Below are 21,443 nucleotides of genomic sequence, written 5' to 3'. Positions count from 1 at the left end.
GACTTTTGTCAAGATGGCTGACATCACTTCTTCCTGGATGTTACAGAAAGTATGAGAATGTGTGAGCTGCTGCCGGCTCTTCTTGACTTATATAATCATTTCCTATTTGTCAAGATATTTACACCAACTTTGCAGAGAAATCTTTTCTGTCATCTTCTTGTCCATCCATCTCTGTCGCGTTATGTGATTGATCATGAAACTGGTGGCGCTCCTTTAATGAGCCTGCGCTGCAGACCTGGCAGTAGCAAACCAAAGAAAATAGAAGTGGAAAAAAAGTTTTGCTGAAGAGATATACCATGGACAACCTGGCAGGGGGCGTGGCCACGTAAGTGCTGCAGTTGGAGAAACAAGGCAACTTTTCTAATGCAGGGAAAACGGGCTAGTGCCTGTAAAATGTTTATGATGTCATTTTTCTAAGTACTAGATGTGGTATTTTGTATCTGTTGTTGTGAAAAGAAAAAGAAATAGGTCAAAATGCCAAATTCAATCAGTCTCTACTTCTTGATGTCACGTGCTGATTGGCTGACAGGTGTGTGTGTGTGTGTGTGTGTGTGTGTTCAGGTGCCTTTGAGACACGTCAAGAGGACGGTGTTGCGAGTGTCTCAGGACGTGAAAGGAAACTCCTTCATCAAAGGTAACAAGCTCCGCCTCCTGCCTGCAGCGGAGGCTCTTACGGGGACATTTTGGCCATGTGTGTGCAGACCTGAAGTGGATCCAGGTGAGCAGCTTGGAGGAGGCCTACAGGGTGATGAAGATTGGAAAGAAGAACCAGAGCTTCTCCTCCACCAGACTTAACCATCTATCCAGCAGGAGGTGAAGCACTTCCTGTTTCCTCCATCTAGTCCCGCCGGCGCCAGACCCCAGTCGTTACCGGCGGCCATCTTTGTTTTGCAGCCACAGCATTTTCTCCATCAGGATCCTGCGAGTGGAGGACAGCGGCGTTCCCAGAGTCCTGGGCATTAGCGAGTGAGTGCCAGCGAGCAAGTGACACGCGGCCAGAGATTGTGTAGCAAGCTCCTGTGTGTGTGTGCGTGTGTGTGCGTGTGTGCAGGCTGGCCTTGTGCGACCTGGCCGGCTCCGAGCGCTGCTCCCGCACGCACAACACAGGAGAGCGCCTGAAGGAGGCGGGAAACATCAACAACTCCCTCTTGACACTTGGGAAGTGCATCAACGCCATGAGGCTCAACCAGCAGGCCAAGTATGCAGTGTGGCTGTTTGTCACCTGACCACACTTTGACCTTGTGACCTCTGCAGGATCCAGCATCACATTCCCTTCAGGGAATCCAAGCTGACTCATTTCCTGCAGTTCTTCTTCTGTGGTGCCGGCAAGGTGACCATGGTGGTCAACATCAACCAGAGCGCCGCCTGCGTGGACGAGACACTCAACGTCCTGAAGTTCTCCGCCCTTGCCCAGAAGGTGCTGATCATTGTCATGTCCAAAAGTAGCACAAGTCCAGTCAGATCTACAAACCCCGTTTCCATATGAGTTGGTAAATGGTGTTAGATGTAAATATAAACGGAATACAATGATTTGCAAATCCTTTTCAAGCCATATTCAGTTGAATATGCTACAAAGACAACATATTTCATGTTCAAACTGATAAAAAAATTTTTTTTTGCAAATAATCATTAACTTTAGAATTTGATGGCAGCAACACGTGACAAAGAAGTTGGGAAAGGTGGCAATAAATACTGATAAAGTTGAGGAATGCTCATCAAACACTTATTTGGAACATCCCACAGGTGTGCAGGCTAATTGGGAACAGGTGGGTGCCATGATTGGGTATAAAAGTAGATTCCATGAAATGCTCAGTCATTCACAAACAAGGATGGGGCGAGGGTCACCACTTTGTCAACAAATACCTGAGCAAATTGTTGAACAGTTTAAGAAAAACCTTTCTCAAGCAGCTATTGCAAGGAATTGAGGGATTTCACCATCTACGCTCCGTAATATCATCAAAGGGTTCAGAGAATGTGGAGAAATCACTGCACGTAAGCAGCTAAGCCCGTGACCTTCCATCCCTCAGGCTGTACTGCATTAACAAGCCACATCAGTGTGTAAAGGATATCACCACATGGGCTCAGGAACACTTCAGAAACCCACTGTCACTAACTACAGTTGGTCGCTACATCTGTAAGTGCAAGTTAAAACTCTCCTATGCAAGGCCAAAACCGTTTATCAACAACACCCAGAAATGCCCTCGGCTTCGCTGCGCCTGAGCTCATCTAAGAAGGACTGATACAAAGTGGAAAAGTGTTCTGTGGTCTGACGAGTCCACATTTCAAATTGTTTTTGGAAACTTTGGACGTCGTGTCCTCCGGACCAAAGAGGAAAAGAACCATCCGGATTGTTATAGGCGCAAAGTGTAAAAGCCAGCATGTGTCAATCAATCAATCAATCAATGTTTATTTATATAGCCCTAAATCACAAGTGTCTCAAAGGGCTGTACAAGCCACAACGACATCCTCGGTACAGAGCCCACATACGGGCAAGGAAAAACTCACCCCAGTGGGACGTCGGTGAATGACTATGAGAAACCTTGGAGAGGACCGCATATGTGGGTAACCCCCCCCCTCTAGGGGAGACCGAAAGCAACGGATGTCGAGTGGGTCTGACATAACATTGTGAAAGTCCAGTCCACAGTGGATCCAACACATCAGCGGGAGTCCAGTCCACAGCGGGGCCAACAGGAAACCATCCCGAGCGGAGACGGGTCAGCAGCGCAGAGATGTCCCCAACCGATGCACAGGCTAGTGGTCCACCCGGGGTCCCGGCTCTGGACAGCCAGCACTTCATCCATGGCCACCGGACCTATGCAACTCCCCCTCGCAAGGGACAGGGGAGAAGAGGAGAGAAGAAAAGAAACGGCAGATCAACTGGTCTAAAAAAAAGGGGGGGTCTATTTAAAGGCTAGATTATACAAATGAGTTTTAAGATGGGACTTAAATGCTTCTACTGAGGTAGCATCTCTAACTGTTACCGGGAGGGCATTCCAGAGTACTGGAGCCCGAATAGAAAACGCTCTATAGCCCGCAGACTTTTTTTTGGCTCTGGGAATCACTAATAAGCCGGAGTTCTTTGAACGCAGATTTCTTGTCGGGACATATGGTACAATACAATCGGCGAGATAGGCTGGAGCTAAACCGTGTAATATTTTATACGTAAGTAGTAAAACCTTAAAGTCGCATCTTAAGTGCACAGGAAGCCAGTGCAAGTGAGCCAGTATAGGCGTAATATGATCAAACTTTCTTGTTTTTGTCAAAAGCCTTGCAGCCGCATTTTGTACCAACTGTAATCTTTTAATGCTAGACATAGGGAGGCCCGAAAATAATACGTTACAGTAATCGAGACGAGACGTAACGAACGCATGAATAATGATCTCAGCGTCGCTAGTGGACAAGATGGAACGAATTTTAGCGATATTACGGAGATGAAAGAAGGCCGTTTTAGTAACCCTCTTAATGTGTGACTCAAACGAGAGAGTTGGGTCGAAGATAATACCCAGATTCTTTACCGAGTCTCCTTGTTTAATTGTTTGGTTGTCAAATGTTAAGGTGGTATTATTAAATAGATGTTGGTGTCTAGCAGGACCGATAATCAGCATTTCCGTTTTCTTAGCGTTGAGTTGCAAAAAGTTAGCGGACATCCATTGTTTAATTTCATTAAGACACGCCTCCAGCTGACTACAGTCCGGCGTGTTGGTCAGCTTTAGGGGCATGTAGAGTTGAGTGTCATCAGCATAACAGTGAAAGCTAACACCGTACTTGCGTATGATGTCACCCAGCGGCAGCATGTAAATACTAAAGAGTGCAGGGCCAAGAACCGAACCCTGGGGAACTCCGCACGTTACCTTGACATAGTCCGAGGTCACATTGTTATGGGAGACGCACTGCATCCTGTCAGTAAGATAAGAGTTAAACCAAGACAAGGCTAAGTCTGACATACCAATACGTGTTTTGATACGCTCTAATAAAATATTATGATCGACGGTATCAAAAGCGGCGCTAAGATCAAGAAGCAGCAACATAGATGACGCATCAGAATCCATCGTTAGCAATAGATCATTAGTCATTTTTGCGAGGGCTGTCTCCGTAGAGTGATTTGCCCTGAAACCGGATTGAAAAGGTTCACAGAGATTGTTAGTCACTAAGTGTTCATTTAGCTGCTGTGCAACAGTTTTTTCGAGAATTTTGGAAATAAACGGAAGGTGGGAGACCGGTCGGTAGTTTACCATGAGGTCAGGATCGAGGTTAGGTCTTTTGAGCAGAGGATGAATAACCGCTTTTTTGAATGCTAGGGGAACAGTGCCGGAGGAAAGTGATAAGTTTATAATATTTAACACTGATGGACCTAATAATACAAACAGTTCCTTGATAAGTTTCCCAGGAAGTGGGTCAAGTAAACATGTTGTTTGTTTTATCCCACTTACACGCTGTAATAATTCCTCTAATGTTATTTCATCAAAAATAGAGAGACTATTTTGGAGGGCAGTGTCCGTCGTATATACAGTCGTATTTGTGTTAATAGAGCCCAGTTGTAGCTGGGATGCGTTGTCTTTAATCTCCTTTCTAATGAGTTCAATTTTCTTATTAAAGAAATTCATAAAATCATCTGCCGAGTGGGTGGAGCTACTGGGAGGAGTCCCTTGTTGGGTTAGCGATGCTACTGTACTAAACAGAAATTTAGGATCGTTTTTGTTGAGGCGGATGAGATTTGAGTAGTATTTAGCTTTAGCTAAGGTAAGCATGCGTTTATAAGTTATTAAACTATCACTCCATGCTTGATGGAAAACCTCAAGTTTAGTCGCGCGCCATTTGCGTTCCAGTTTTCTACATGATAATTTATGAGCTCTAATTTCTTCTGTAAACCATGGGGTGCGCCTTTTAGGGGCCCTTTTTTGCTTTAGCGGTGCTATACTATCAATAATTTCGCGCAAGGCATCGTCAAAGTTGTTAGTGAGTTTATCAATAGAGCCGACATAATTTGGGAATGGTGCTATTACCGAAGGCAGTAGGTCAGCAAGAGTCATCGTTGTGGCAGCATTAATGTTGCGGCCGCTATAGCAGTTATTATTATTATTAGCTTGTTGACAAAGAGTCAAAACTTCAAATTTTATAAGGTAATGATCGGACATTACTTTAGTATATGGAAGTATCATAACTTTGGAGGTGGTGACACCCCTGACAAGCACTAGATCTATTGTATTACCGTTGCGATGCGTGGGTTCATGTATTATTTGTGTAAGACCACAGCTATCAATTATGGTTTGGAGCGCCACGCACTGAGGGTCCGATGGGGTATTCATATGGATATTAAAGTCCCCCATTATGATTATATTGTCGGCGTGCGTCACTAGATCAGCAACGAACTCTGAGAATTCACTGATAAAGTCCGAATAGGGCCCAGGGGGGCGGTAGATAACAGCCAGGTCGAGAGGTAGCGGTGTGACAGACCTCATAGTAAGCACCTCAAACGATTTATATTTATTATTTAGGTTAGGGGTAAGGTTGAAATTTTCATTGTATATTAGTGCGACACCCCCTCCCCTTTTAAGAGGGCGGGCAACATGCGCATTCGTATAGTTAGGAGGAGATGCCTCATTGAGCGCAAAAAATTCGTCCGGTTTGAGCCAGGTTTCGCTAAGACCAATGACGTTAAGATTGTTGTCTCTAATGACCTCATTAACCAATAACGCCTTGGGAGACAATGATCTTATGTTTAAAAAGCCCATATTATAGGTATTGGGCTGTTTTGACGAGTTTTTGTTAAGATTATCCGTAGTGGCAATATTAACAATGTTGCGTTTATTATGCGTAGTGCACTTTAAATAGTTTCGACCATATCTAGGAATTGATATGACGGGAATTTTCCGATTGTTTGCTTGGTGCTGCAATAGACTGGACATATCATAATTTGCCACCTCAGTAGAATGCATGTCCACCTCTGACACAGACACAACAGAAAAAACATTATGTGAATTGTGTATTATTCTAAGAGAATTGCTATGCGTACATGGATTATCCAGCCTGGCGCTGGCTAGTTCTAGCTTAACTGACTCCTCACCCGGACTAACAGACATTGTAATTGCCTGTGACCGGGCTTGCTCTAGTGTAGTCAGTCAAGTGAGACTTAAATAGTAGTCTATGTTTCTAGACAGGATGATGGCGCCTTCCTGGTTAGGGTGAAGGCCGTCTCTCATCAGCAAGCCTGGTTTGCCCCAGAAAGAGGGCCAGTTATCAATAAACGTTAGTCCCTGCGTCCTACAGTAGCTAGCCAACCACTTGTTAAGCGAGACTAATCTGCTATATCTCTCATCATTGCCTCTCGCAGGCAGGGGGCCAGAGACAATTACTCGATGCCTGGACATCTTTCTGGCGAGATCACAAGTCCTGGCTATGTTTCTCTTTGTAATCTCTGACTGTCTCATTCTAGTGTCATTGGAGCCAACGTGTACAACTATATTCGCATAATTAGTGGTGCGATTAGCCTGTCGTACGTGTTTACTAGGCCTGTTGCGAGTTAGCTCCCTAAGATTAGCTTCAATGTCAGGTGCTCTGGCCCCGGGGATACACTTTATTGTGGCTGGTTTGCTAAGCTTTATGTTTCGGGTGATGGAGTCCCCTATAACTAAGGTGTGGTGCCCGGTAGACTGGGGTGTAGGACTAGCTAAAGAGCTAAATCTATTATGCGTCTCAACCGGTACACCGTAGCTTGTAGGCCGCTTAGGACTGCTACAAGCTGGGCTAGTTAGCTCGCTACAGCTAACGCTAGCAGATGTGTCCGCAACATCTAAAGTTACGACATTACTCTGCTCTAACTGGCGGACACGGCCCTCTAGCAGAGCCAACCTCTCCGTGAGTATGGTGCAAGACGCGCAGGAAGCCATTACTCACAGTGTTTTCTGTCACCGAGTGAAGTTCCTGCTGTCCTCAGGGAAGTGGTCGCGGTCTGTAGGAGTAGCTTCTTACTGACCGGCGCTGCCTTTCTCCGCGCTAGCTTAGCAGCTAGCTAGAAAAAGGTGCTCCTCACAGGAGGGAACAAAAGGTGACGGTGCAAAAAGGAGAACTCAAAATGAGCACCGTGGAGAAAACAAAAACTAATATATAAAAATAGAACAAACTTGGGTCGGAGTTGCAAGACGTGCTACCACCGACGTAGAAACCAAGCTGGATGGCACCGGGAGTGGCCAGGATAACAAGCAGCAAGAAACACAAAGCATGGAAGTCTTTAGAAGTGGAGAGCCAAGGAATGGAATCACTAAGTGGTGTGATGGTATGGGGGTGTATTAGTGGCCAAGACATGGGTAACTTACACATCTGTGAAGGCACCATTAATGCTGAAAGGTACATACAGCTTTTGGAGCAACATATGTTGCCATCCAAGCAACGTTACCATGGACGCCCCTGCTTATTTCAGCAAGACAACGCCAAGCCACGTGTTACATCAACGTGGCTTCATAGTAAAAGAGTGCGGGTACTAGACTGGCCTGCCTGTAATCCAGACCTGTCTCCCATTGAAAATGTGTGGTGCATTATGAAGCCTAAAATAGCAGAAGGGAGACCCCCGGACTGTTGAACAACTTAAGCTGTACATCAAGCAAGAATGGGAAAGAATTCCACTTCAAAAATGTGTCTCCTCACTTCCCAAACCTTTACTGAGTGTTGTTAAAAGGAAAGGCCATGTAACACAGTGGTGAACATGCCCTTTCCCAACTACTTTGGCACGTGTTGCAGCCATGAAATTATAAGTTAATTATTATTTGCAAAAAAAAAATAAAGTTTATGAGTTTGAACATCAAATATGTTGTCACATTCAACTGAATATGGCTTGAAAAGGATTTTCAAATCATTGTATTCCGTTTATATTTACATCTAACACCATTTCCCAACTCATATGGAAACAGGGTTTGTACACTGGCAGAAAACAATCAATCACATGACAGGGAGTCCAAATACAAAGCAGCTGTCATTGCTAACTACAGTGTCTTAAAGGGCAACTGTTCTTACCTTTTGGTAAGTGTAGTGGACAAGTCCTGAAAACATCAACTTCCTACTTTCTCCAAACAAGATGTTTGGAATTTGTGACGTCAGCAGATTATCCATATAAAGCAGAAATTTACCCAAAGTGCTTTGCAGGGGTCCACCATTGTAGTCTGATGTTGTAGTCAATAAGTTCCTTCTTTTCTTCTCTATTGTTGTGGGGAAGACTGGCTCGTACATGCACATGTATCCTCCTATGTTGCCATTTAAAATACAAAGTAGACACATTATGGAAGATACAAAGTACAACATGTCTAATACAAAGTAGTGTATAGTTGTAACTTATATCTGTCAGTAGACATGTTATGGAAGATACAAAGTACAACATGTCTAATACAAAGTGGAGTATAGTTGTAACTTATATCTGTCAGTAGACATGTTATGGAAGATACAAAGTACAACATGTCTAATACAAAGTAGTGTATAGTTGTAACTTCTATCTGTCAGTAGACATGTTATGGAAGATACAAAGTACAACATGTCTAATACAAAGTAGAGTATAGTTGTAACTTCTATCTGTCAGTAGACATGTTATGGAAGATACAAAGTACAACATGTCTAATACAAAGTAGAGTATAGTTGTAACTTCTGTCAGTAGACATGTTATGGAAGATACAAAGTACAACATGTCTAATACAAAGTAGAGTATAGTTGTAACTTCTATCTGTCAGTAGACATGTTATGGAAGATACAAAGTACAACATGTCTAATACAAAGTGGAGTATAGTTGTAACTTCTATCTGTCAGTAGACATGTTATGGAAGATACAAAGTACAACATGTCTAATACAAAGTAGTGTATAGTTGTAACTTCTATCTGTCAGTAGACATGTTATGGAAGATACAAAGTACAACATGTCTAATACAAAGTAGAGTATAGTTGTAACTTCTATCTGTCAGTAGACATGTTATGGAAGATACAAAGTACAACATGTCTAATACAAAGTAGAGTATAGTTGTAACTTCTATCTGTCAGTAGACATGTTATGGAAGATACAAAGTACAACATGTCTAATACAAAGTAGAGTATAGTTGTAACTTCTATCTGTCAGTAGACAAGTTATGGAAGATACAAAGTACAACATGTCTAATACAAAGTGGAGTATAGTTGTAACTTCTATCTGTCAGTAGACATGTTATGGAAGATACAAAGTACAACATGTCTAATACAAAGTGGAGTATAGTTGTAACTTATATCTGTCAGTAGACATGTTATGGAAGATACAAAGTACAACATGTCTAATACAAAGTAGAGTATAGTTGTAACTTCTATCTGTCAGTAGACATGTTATGGAAGATACAAAGTACAACATGTCTAATACAAAGTAGAGTATAGTTGTAACTTCTATCTGTCAGTAGACATGTTATGGAAGATACAAAGTACAACATGTCTAATACAAAGTAGAGTATAGTTGTAACTTCTATCTGTCAGTAGACATGTTATGGAAGATACAAAGTACAACATGTCTAATACAAAGTAGAGTATAGTTGTAACTTCTATCTGTCAGTAGACAAGTTATGGAAGATACAAAGTACAACATGTCTAATACAAAGCAGCAGTTGTACTTAGTATTGTGTTCCATGGTACAGAAGCTGCTGTTTGATCTAGCAAGACTGAAACCATGTTGAGCACTCTGAATAGTGATGCCCTCAGTCCAGCAGGTCTGTGTGTGTCCTCTAGGTGGTGGTGTTGAGCAGCAGCAGGCCCGTCAGCCTGGATGCCTCCTCCCACAGGTCGGCCATGGAACTGTCCATCATCATCGACCAGGCCGAGCCACGCAGGACGGGGGGCCGCAAGAGCTCGCTGCTGGCTTGGGAGAGCGGTCTAGAAGACGTGGCGGAGGACGAGGACGGTGAAGAGTGGGACCAGGAGGACCAGAGTGAGATGGAGGGAACGGTGCTGGAGGGGAACAAGACCTTGGAGGACCAGCAGAAGGTAGGAAGGTGTCAAAGTCAGACACAACACAGCATCACTTGGAAGACTTTCACCTCTCACCTACGTGTGTGTGTCTGTGTGTGTGTGTGTGTGTGTGTGTGTGTGTGTGTGTGTGTGTGTGTGTGTGTGTGTCTCTTTAACACCTGTGTCTTTAATACCTGTGTGTGTGTGTGTCTTTAATATCTGTGTCTTTAATACCTGTGTGTGTGTGTGTGTTTAATATCTGTGTGTGTGTGTGTCTCTTTAATACCTGTGTGTGTGTGTCTTTAATATCTGTGTCTTTAATACCTGTGTGTGTGTGTGTTTAATACCTGTGTGTGTGTGTGTTTAATATCTGTGTGTGTGTGTGTCTCTTTAATACCTGTGTGTGTGTGTCTTTAATATCTGTGTCTTTAATACCTGTGTGTGTGTGTGTTTAATATCTGTGTGTGTGTGTGTCTCTTTAATACCTGTGTGTGTGTGTCTTTAATATCTGTGTCTTTAATACCTGTGTGTGTGTGTCTTTAATACCTGTGTGTGTGTGTCTTTAATATCTGTGTCTTTAATACCTGTGTGTGTGTGTCTTTAATATCTGTGTCTTTAATACCTGTGTGTGTGTGTCTTTAATACCTGTGTGTGTGTGTCTTTAATATCTGTGTCTTTAATACCTGTGTGTGTGTGTCTTTAATACCTGTGTGTGTGTGTCTTTAATATCTGTGTCTTTAATACCTGTGTGTGTGTGTTTAATATCTGTGTGTCTTTAATACCTGTGTGTGTGTGTTTAATATCTGTGTGTCTTTAATACCTGTGTGTGTGTGTTTAATATCTGTGTGTCTTTAATACCTGTGTGTGTGTGTTTAATATCTGTGTGTCTTTAATACCTGTGTGTGTGTGTGTGTGTGTGTTTAATATCTGTGTGTCTTTAATACCTGTGTGTGTGTGTTTAATGCATGTGTGTCTTTAATACCTGTGTGTGTGTGTGTTTAATGCGTGTGTGTCTTTAATACCTGTGTGTGTGTGTGTTTAATGCGTGTGTGTCTTTAATACCTGTGTGTGTGTGTGTGTTTAATGCGTGTGTGTCTTTAATACCTGTGTGTGTGTGTGTCTTTAATACCTGTGTGTGTGTCTTTAATACCTGTGTGTGTCTCTTTGATATCTGTGTCTTTAATACCTGTGTGTGTGTGTCTTTAATACCTGTGTGTGTGTGTGTCTTTAATATCTGTGTCTTTAATACCTGTGTGTGTGTGTGTCTTTAATACCTGTGTGTGTGTCTTTAATACCTGTGTCTTTAATACCTGTGTGTGTGTGTCTTTAATACCTGTGTGTGTGTCTTTAATATCTGTGTCTTTAATACCTGTGTGTGTGTGTCTTTAATACCTGTGTGTGTGTGTCTTTAATATCTGTGTCTTTAATACCTGTGTGTGTGTGTGTCTTTAATACCTGTGTGTGTCTCTATAATATCTGTGTCTTTAATACCTGTGTGTGTGTGTTTAATATCTGTGTGTCTTTAATACCTGTGTGTGTGTTTAATATCTGTGTGTCTTTAATACCTGTGTGTGTGTGTTTAATATCTGTGTGTCTTTAATACCTGTGTGTGTGTGTCTTTAATACCTGTGTGTGTGTCTTTAATATCTGTGTCTTTAATACCTGTGTGTGTGTGTCTTTAATACCTGTGTGTGTGTCTTTAATATCTGTGTCTTTAATACCTGTGTGTGTGTGTCTTTAATACCTGTGTGTGTGTGTCTTTAATATCTGTGTGTGTGTCTTTAATACCTGTGTGTGTCTTTAATATCTGTGTCTTTAATACCTGTGTGTGTGTGTCTTTAATACCTGTGTGTGTCTCTTTAATATCTGTGTCTTTAATACCTGTGTGTGTGTGTCTTTAATACCTGTGTGTGTCTCTTTAATATCTGTGTCTTTAATACCTGTGTGTGTGTGTCTTTAATACCTGTGTGTGTGTGTTTAATATCTGTGTGTCTTTAATACCTGTGTGTGTGTGTCTTTAATACCTGTGTGTGTGTCTTTAATATCTGTGTCTTTAATACCTGTGTGTGTGTGTCTTTAATATCTGTGTCTTTAATACCTGTGTGTGTGTGTCTTTAATACCTGTGTGTGTCTCTTTAATATCTGTGTCTTTAATACCTGTGTGTGTGTGTCTTTAATACCTGTGTGTGTCTCTTTAATATCTGTGTCTTTAATACCTGTGTGTGTGTGTCTTTAATACCTGTGTGTGTCTCTTTAATATCTGTGTCTTTAATACCTGTGTGTGTGTGTCTTTAATACCTGTGTGTGTGTGTTTAATATCTGTGTGTCTTTAATACCTGTGTGTGTGTGTCTTTAATACCTGTGTGTGTGTCTTTAATATCTGTGTCTTTAATACCTGTGTGTGTGTGTCTTTAATACCTGTGTGTGTGTCTTTAATATCTGTGTCTTTAATACCTGTGTGTGTGTGTCTTTAATACCTGTGTGTGTGTGTCTTTAATATCTGTGTCTTTAATACCTGTGTGTGCGTGTCTTTAATACCTGTGTGTGTGTGTCTTTAATATCTGTGTCTTTAATACCTGTGTGTGTGTGTCTTTAATACCTGTGTGTGTGTGTCTTTAATATCTGTGTCTTTAATACCTGTGTGTGTGTGTCTTTAATACCTGTGTGTGCGTGTCTTTAATACCTGTGTGTGTGTGTCTTTAATATCTGTGTCTTTAATACCTGTGTGTGTGTGTCTTTAATACCTGTGTGTGTGTGTCTTTAATACCTGTGTGTGTGTCTTTAATATCTGTGTCTTTAATACCTGTGTGTGTGTGTCTTTAATACCTGTGTGTGTGTCTTTAATATCTGTGTGTGTGTCTCTTTAATATCTGTGTCTTTAATACCTGTGTGTGTGTGTCTTTAATACCTGTGTGTGTGTCTTTAATATCTGTGTCTTTAATACCTGTGTGTGTGTGTCTTTAATACCTGTGTGTGTGTGTCTTTAATATCTGTGTCTTTAATACCTGTGTGTGCGTGTCTTTAATACCTGTGTGTGTGTGTCTTTAATACCTGTGTGTGTGTGTCTTTAATATCTGTGTCTTTAATACCTGTGTGTGTGTGTCTTTAATACCTGTGTGTGTCTCTTTAATATCTGTGTCTTTAATACCTGTGTGTGTGTGTTTAATATCTGTGTGTCTTTAATACCTGTGTGTGTGTGTTTAATATCTGTGTGTCTTTAATACCTGTGTGTGTGTGTTTAATATCTGTGTGTCTTTAATACCTGTGTGTGTGTGTGTGTGTGTTTAATATCTGTGTGTCTTTAATACCTGTGTGTGGTGTTTAATATCTGTGTGTCTTTAATACCTGTGTGTGTGTGTGTTTAATATCTGTGTGTCTTTAATACCTGTGTGTGTGTGTGTTTAATGCGTGTGTGTCTTTAATACCTGTGTGTGTGTGTGTTTAATGCGTGTGTGTCTTTAATACCTGTGTGTGTGTGTGTGTGTTTAATGCGTGTTTGTCTTTAATACCTGTGTGTGTGTTTAATGCGTGTGTGTCTTTAATACCTGTGTGTGTGTGTGTTTAATGCGTGTGTGTCTTTAATACCTGTGTGTGTGTGTTTAATGCGTGTGTGTCTTTAATACCTGTGTGTGTATGTGTGTTTAATGCGTGTGTGTCTTTAATACCTGTGTGTGTGTGTGTGTGTTTAATGCGTGTGTGTCTTTAATACCTGTGTGTGTGTGTGTGTGTGTTTAATGCGTGTGTGTTTTTAATACCTGTGTGTGTGTGTGTGTTTAATGCGTGTGTGTCTTTAATACCTGTGTGTGTGTGTGTGTGTGTGTGTGTTTAATGCGTGTGTGTCTTTAATACCTGTGTGTGTGTGTTTAATGCGTGTGTGTGTGTGTGTCTTTAATGTGTGTGTTCATGTGTGTGTCAGTGGGACAAGGAGGCCGCCTTACGTTTAGTTGTGGAGGCTCAGATTCGAGAAGAGATCAGTGCAGAGTTCAAGGAGCTCTTCATGAAGATGGAGAAAGACTTCAGGTGAGCACCTTGAGCAAGGCAGCAGCACACTGCAGGTGTGACTATGTCTGCTTGCATCAGCGAGCGTCTGGAGAAAGAGCGGGAGATCTTGGAGGAGCGTGCGGAGAAGAAGGTGCAGATCCTGCAGAACCTGTCCAGCAAGACTTGGGACTTGTCCAGCAGTGAGGTGAGCGAGTCACATGACCTGGCTGCTGATTGGCCCTTCAAGTCCTCTTCTGAGTCACATGACCTGGCTGCTGATTGGCCCTTCAAGTCCTCTTCTGAGTCACATGACCTGGCTGCTGATTGGCCCTTCAAGGAGGTGCTGGTGGGAATCATCGGCTCAGTGAGCCAAGACCTGGACCGGATCAGAGCCGACGCAGAGACTGTGCACCGATGTCTGAGTGAGCACCTTGTGGCTTAGGGTCACACTGCAGCTGTAAACATGACCTTTGACCCCAGGTGTGCTTCCCCTGCAGAGCTGGAGCAGCAGTCATGTGACCTGCAGGCCAACAAGGTGTGCTGAGTGAATGTGATGATGATGATGATGTCACACGCAGCACGTGCACGCCAGCAGAGTGAATGTGATGATGATGATGATGATGTCACACGCAGCACGTGCACGCCAGCAGAGTGAATGTGATGATGATGATGTCACACGCAGCACGTGCACGCCAGCATAGTGAATGTGATGATGATGATGATGATGTCACACGCAGCACGTGCACGCCAGCAGAGTGAATGTGATGATGATGATGTCACACGCAGCACGTGCACGCCAGCAGAGTGAATGTGATGATGATGATGATGATGTCACACGCAGCACGTGCACGCCAGCAGAGTGAATGTGATGATGATGATGATGATGTCACACGCAGCACGTGCACGCCAGCAGAGTGAATGTGATGATGATGATGTCACACGCAGCACGTGCACGCCAGCAGAGTGAATGTGATGATGATGATGATGATGTCACACGCAGCACGTGCACGCCAGCAGAGTGAATGTGATGATGATGATGATGATGTCACACGCAGCACGTGCACGCCAGCAGAGTGAATGTGATGATGATGATGATGATGTCATACGCAGCACGTGCACGCCAGCAGAGTGAATGTGATGATGATGATGATGATGATGTTATACGCAGCACGTGCACGCCAGCAGAGTGAATGTGATGATGATGATGATGATGTCATATGCAGCACGTGCACGCCAGCAGAGTGAATGTGATGATGATGATGATGATGTCATATGCAGCACGTGCACGCCAGCAGAGTGAATGTGATGATGATGATGATGATGATGTCACACGCAGCACGTGCACGCCAGCAGAGTGAATGTGATGATGATGATGATGATGTCACACGCAGCACGTGCACGCCAGCAGAGTGAATGTGATGATGATGATGATGATGTCATACGCAGCACGTGCACGCCAGCAGAGTGAATGTGATGATGATGATGATGATGTCATATGCAGCACGTGCACGCCAGCAGAGTGAATGTGATGATGATGATGATGATGTCATACGCAGCACGTGCACGCCAGGACGTGTGAGGTGATGGACAGGTGGCAGCAGGAAGACACACAGGTTAGAACACAGCACTGATTAAAGTTGTCTTGTGTTCCCAGAGGGAGAGTCTGGACCCTGAGCAGGAGGAGGAGGAGGAGGAGGAGGAGGGAGGAAGACACTGCACCAAAAGAGGTGAGACGGTGGTGACGTGGAGCGCTACAGCCAAAACAAGCTGCTGTTTGAACCCCGCACTCTTCTTTCAGAAAAGCCCAGTCAGGAGAGCAGGGCGCAGTTGGAGGCGGAGCTAAAGCGCCAGCAGGAAGAAGTGCAGAAGTTGAAGAAGGAGGTGCAGAAGTTGACAGGTACTGTGTCAGGGTTGAAGAAGGAGGTGCAGAAGTTGACAGGTAGTGTGTCAGGGTTGAAGAAGGAGGTGCAGAAGTTGACAAAGAGTGTGTCAGGGTTGAAGAAGGAGGTGCAGAAGTTGACAGGTAGTGTGTCAGGGTTGAAGAAGGAGGTGCAGAAGTTGACAGGTAGTGTGTCAGGGTTGAAGAAGGAGGTGCAGAAGTTGACAGGTAGTGTGTCAGGGTTGAAGAAGGAGGTGCAGAAGTTGACAGGTAGTGTGTCAGGGTTGAAGAAGGAGGTGCAGAAGTTGACAAGTAGTGTGTCAGGGTTGAAGAAGGAGGTGCAGAAGTTGACAGGTAGTGTGTCAGGGTTGAAGAAGGAGGTGCAGAAGTTGACAAGTAGTGTGTCAGGGTTGAAGAAGGAGGTGCAGAAGTTGACAAGTAGTGTGTCAGGGTTGAAGAAGGAGGTGCAGAAGTTGACAGGTAGTGTGTCAGGGTTGAAGAAGGAGGTGCAGAAGTTGACAGGTAGTGTGTCAGGGTTGAAGAAGGAGGTGCAGAAGTTGACAGGTAGTGTGTCAGGGTTGAAGAAGGAGGTGCAGAAGTTGACAGGTAGTGTGTCGGGGTTGAAGAAGGAGGTGCAGAAGTTGACAGGTACTGTGTCGCGGTTGAAGAAGGAGGTGCAGAAGTTGACAAGTAGTGTGTCAGGGTTGAAGAAGGAGGTGCAGAAGTTGACAGGTAGTGTGTCAGGGTTGAAGAAGGAGGTGCAGAAGTTGACAGGTAGTGTGTCAGGGTTGAAGAAGGAGGTGCAGAAGTTGACAGGTACTGTGTCGGGGTTGAAGAAGGTGCAGAAGTTGACAAGTAGTGTGTCAGGGTTGAAGAAGGAGGTGCAGAAGTTGACAGGTAGTGTGTCAGGGTTGAAGAAGGAGGTGCAAAAGTTGACAGGTAATGTGTCAGGGTTGAAGAAGGAGGTGCAGAAGTTGACAGGTAGTGTGTCAGGGTTGAAGAAGGAGGTGCAGAAGTTGACAAGTAGTGTGTCAGGGTTGAAGAAGGAGGTGCAGAAGTTGACAGGTAGTGTGTCAGGGTTGAAGAAGGAGGTGCAGAAGTTGACAGGTAGTGTGTCAGGGTTGAAGAAGGAGGTGCAAAAGTTGACAGGTAATGTGTCAGGGTTGAAGAAGGAGGTGCAGAAGTTGACAAGTAGTGTGTCAGGGTTGAAGAAGGAGGTGCAGAAGTTGACAGGTAGTGTGTCAGGGTTGAAGAAGGAGGTGCAGAAGTTGACAGGTAGTGTGTCAGGGTTGAAGAAGGAGGTGCAGAAGTTGACAGGTAGTGTGTCAGGGTTGAAGAAGGAGGTGCAGAAGTTGACAAGTAGTGTGTCAGGGTTGAAGAAGGAGGTGCAGAAGTTGACAGGTAGTGTGTCAGGGTTGAAGAAGGAGGTGCAGAAGTTGACAAGTAGTGTGTCAGGGTTGAAGAAGGAGGTGCAGAAGTTGACAAGTAGTGTGTCAGGGTTGAAGAAGGAGGTGCAGAAGTTGACAGGTAGTGTGTCAGGGTTGAAGAAGGAGGTGCAGAAGTTGACAGGTAGTGTGTCAGGGTTGAAGAAGGAGGTGCAGAAGTTGACAGGTAGTGTGTCAGGGTTGAAGAAGGAGGTGCAGAAGTTGACAGGTAGTGTGTCGTGGTTGAAGAAGGAGGTGCAGAAGTTGACAGGTACTGTGTCGCGGTTGAAGAAGGAGGTGCAGAAGTTGACAAGTAGTGTGTCAGGGTTGAAGAAGGAGGTGCAGAAGTTGACAGGTAGTGTGTCAGGGTTGAAGAAGGAGGTGCAGAAGTTGACAGGTAGTGTGTCAGGGTTGAAGAAGGAGGTGCAGAAGTTGACAGGTACTGTGTCGGGGTTGAAGAAGGTGCAGAAGTTGACAAGTAGTGTGTCAGGGTTGAAGAAGGAGGTGCAGAAGTTGACAGGTAGTGTGTCAGGGTTGAAGAAGGAGGTGCAAAAGTTGACAGGTAATGTGTCAGGGTTGAAGAAGGAGGTGCAGAAGTTGACAAGTAGTGTGTCAGGGTTGAAGAAGGAGGTGCAGAAGTTGACAGGTAGTGTGTCAGGGTTGAAGAAGGAGGTGCAGAAGTTGACAGGTAATGTGTCAGGGTTGAAGAAGGAGGTGCAAAAGTTGACAGGTAATGTGTCAGGGTTGAAGAAGGAGGTGCAGAAGTTGACAAGTAGTGTGTCAGGGTTGAAGAAGGAGGTGCAGAAGTTGACAGGTAGTGTGTCAGGGTTGAAGAAGGAGGTGCAGAAGTTGACAGGTAGTGTGTCAGGGTTGAAGAAGGAGGTGCAGAAGTTGACAGGTAGTGTGTCAGGGTTGAAGAAGGAGGTGCAGAAGTTGACAGGTAGTGTGTCAGGGTTGAAGAAGGAGGTGCAAAAGTTGACAGGTAATGTGTCAGGGTTGAAGAAGGAGGTGCAGAAGTTGACAAGTAGTGTGTCAGGGTTGAAGAAGGAGGTGCAGAAGTTGACAGGTAGTGTGTCAGGGTTGAAGAAGGAGGTGCAGAAGTTGACAGGTAGTGTGTCAGGGTTGAAGAAGGAGGTGCAGAAGTTGACAAGTAGTGTGTCAGGGTTGAAGAAGGAGGTGCAGAAGTTGACAGGTAGTGTGTCAGGGTTGAAGAAGGAGGTGCAGAAGTTGACAGGTAGTGTGTCAGGGTTGAAGAAGGAGGTGCAGAAGTTGACAGGTAGTGTGTCAAACAGAAAATAAGCAGATATTAACAGTAAATGAACAAGTAGATGAATAATCAATGTTTACAGTTTGTCCCTCATAATGTGTAGAAAATAATAGGTGTATAAATGACACAATATGTTAATGCATACGTCAGCAGACTAATTAGGAGTCTTTGTTTGTTTACTTCCTACTAAAAGACAAGTTGTCTAGTATGTTAAAAAGACAATATAACATACATCCATAAACGTGGACGCATGTGAAAAAGTGCAATATATTTATCTGTACAGTAACCTATTTATTTATTTATATATGCACCTTATTGCTTTTTTATCCTGCACTACCATGAGCTTATGTAACGAAATGTTGTTCTTATCTGTGCTGTAAAGTTCAAATTAGGAAGTCTAAGTCTAGTCTATGTTCATAATCTTATTTATTTACAATAATAAACATACGTTTAATGTGCCCTAAGATTTTTTGTTAGAATAAAGACAAAAATGACATTTTTTGTGCTCCCCTTTATTTAGAAAAGTATGGAAATACATTTTGGTAGCAAAATATTGATATGGGACAACCCTAGTTCATTGTAAATGTAACTTCCTGTGATGATAATCCCTCAGCTATCAAGGATGAAAACAATGTCAACAAAATAGTCAAATCCCATTGAAGACTTCACAATAACATCTTCAAAATCATGAATGTGTAACAAATGCTTCATGAAGTGTAAGAAACTAGTGCAAAGTGTGAACATAGAAACCTGAGAAGAACTATTTTCTGCAGGTTTAGTGGCAGGAAGTTACAGCTGTGCTCTAAAGGGTGAGCTATGTGGCTCTTGCCTTGCATCATGTACAGACCACATGCGCTCCCTTTTGGAAAAGTAACTTCTCCTCTTTGATCCACAATTTCTTCCTTTTCACTTTCTCTTCTCACTCCATGCAAAGTTGATAGTTGATGGTGTCACATGATTACCAACCAACCTTGCTTCCATACTTCCTCTCTCTTCCCACCAAGAAAGGAAAGTACCTATGGAACACATTGTTTATTGATACTGATCAGGTGTCTATCACCATACTTATTGATATCGTTTTGACGCTGTCTCTTCGTAGTTGCTCTCAGACTCTGGAACACGTTACCAGCTGACTTACGGACTGTCACACATTCACATTAGTTTAAGACCTCATTCTTAAAGTCTTAAGATTATGGTCACACTTTTTATGACGGAAGGCATTTTCTGTTTGATGATTTGAATGATGAGTGTTTGTGTCCAAGTTTAAATGTCACTTGACAATCCTAATTGTGCTGGTAGAAAAATGTCCCCTGCAGAGGACCATGCTTCTCAGGAAGTGAACTTGTTGTACTGTCACTTTAAGAACGTCAGCTGAAGTAGGAATAAATAGGATTGTGTTCAGCTACAGTGAAAACACAACAACAACAACGAGATAACAAGGATATTATTGTGGGAATGTTCCAAACATTCCCACAATAATAATAATAATAAAAAGCATATAATGGTGTGAACCTTTGGAACATTCCCACAGTAAAAAGCATATTATTGTGTGAATGATTTGGAACATTCACACGATAAAAAGCATATTGTTGTATGAATGATTTGGAACATTCACACAATAAAAAGCATATTGTTGTATGAATGATTTGGAACATTCACACAATAATAATGAAAAGCTTATTATTGTGTGAATGTTCCAAACATTTACATAATAACAATAAAAAACATATTATTGTGTGAATGATTTGGACCATTCACACAATAATAATAAAAAGTAGAGATGTCCGATAATGGCTTTTTTGCCGATATCCCGATATTGTCCAACTCTTAATTAACAATTCCGATATCAAGCGATACCGATATATACAGTGGTGGAATGAACACATTATTATGCCTAATTTTGTTGTGATGCCCCGCTGGATGCATTAAACAATGTAACAAGGTTTTACAAAATAAATCAACTCAAGTTATGGAAAAAAGTGCCAACATGGCACTGCCATATTTATTATTGAAGTCACAAAGTGCATTACAACTATGGCAAACACTGTACTTTGACTTTCACAAAGTGCTTTTTATATATATATGTATATATATATATATAATGTAGCGTCCCGGAAGAGTTAGTCCTGCAAGGGGTTCTGGGTATTTGTTCTGTTGTGTTTATGTTGTGTTACGGTGCAGAAGTTCTCCCAAAATGTGTTTGTCATTCTTGTTTGGTGTGGGTTCACAGTGTGGCGCATATTTGTAACAGTGTTAAAGTTGTTTATACGGTCACCCTCAGTGTGACCTGTATGGCTGTTGATCAAGAGTGCTTGCATTCACTTGTGTGTGTCAAAAGCCTTTCATATCATGTGACTGGGCCGGCACGCAAATGCAGTGCCTTTAAGGATGATTGGCGCTCTGTATTACACCCTCCGTCCGTGTACACAGCGGCGTTTTTAAAAGTCATACATTTTACTCTTTGAAATCGATACCGATGATTTTAAAACCGATACAGATCATTTTCGATATTACATTTTAAAGCATTTATCGGCCGATGATATCGTCATGCCGATATTATCGGACATCCCTAATAAAAAGCATATTATTGTGTGAACGTTTGGAACATTCCCACAATAAAAACATATTGTGTGAATGATTTGGAACATTCACACAGTAAAAAGCATATTATTGTATGAATGTTTGGAACATTCACACAATAATAATAAAAAGCATATTATTGTGTGAATGTTTGGAACATTCACACAATAATAAGCTTTTTATTGTGTGACTGTTTGGAACATTCCCACAATAAAAAGCATATTATTGTGTGAATGTTTGGAACATTCCCCCAATAATCATATACAGCATATTAGGAACATTCACACAGTAATATGGCAGCTGGGCCTTAAGACCATTCCCCTGTGTTCCCTGTCCTTAGCCCAGGTGCACCAGTGTCCAAAGTGTGACTTGA

General features: G+C 42.8%; 1 protein-coding gene across 1 annotated transcript in view; it reads left to right on the top strand.

Moving 5' to 3' along the window:
• LOC133638211 (kinesin-like protein KIF20A) overlaps positions 1-21,443 on the top strand; it is a 48,690-nt gene that overhangs the window by 15,707 nt on the left and 11,540 nt on the right. The window contains exons 9-22 of the mRNA XM_062030580.1: positions 562-634; positions 702-813; positions 895-966; positions 1,052-1,198; positions 1,255-1,417; positions 9,721-9,975; positions 13,856-13,959; positions 14,020-14,125; positions 14,213-14,342; positions 14,418-14,455; positions 15,477-15,500; positions 15,575-15,647; positions 15,719-15,817; positions 21,411-21,443. The exon at positions 21,411-21,443 is cut by the window's right edge and continues 44 nt beyond it. Of these exons, the coding sequence (XP_061886564.1) occupies positions 562-634; positions 702-813; positions 895-966; positions 1,052-1,198; positions 1,255-1,417; positions 9,721-9,975; positions 13,856-13,959; positions 14,020-14,125; positions 14,213-14,342; positions 14,418-14,455; positions 15,477-15,500; positions 15,575-15,647; positions 15,719-15,817; positions 21,411-21,443 (1,429 nt within the window). The remainder of the gene's footprint in view (positions 1-561; positions 635-701; positions 814-894; positions 967-1,051; positions 1,199-1,254; positions 1,418-9,720; positions 9,976-13,855; positions 13,960-14,019; positions 14,126-14,212; positions 14,343-14,417; positions 14,456-15,476; positions 15,501-15,574; positions 15,648-15,718; positions 15,818-21,410) is intronic.

Source organism: Entelurus aequoreus, linkage group LG21 (assembly GCF_033978785.1).
Source record: "Entelurus aequoreus isolate RoL-2023_Sb linkage group LG21, RoL_Eaeq_v1.1, whole genome shotgun sequence".
NCBI classification, from domain to species: Eukaryota; Metazoa; Chordata; class Actinopteri; order Syngnathiformes; family Syngnathidae; genus Entelurus; species Entelurus aequoreus.
The sequence above is the reverse complement of the archived record's forward strand: the minus strand, read 5'-3'. Positions and strand labels throughout refer to the sequence as shown.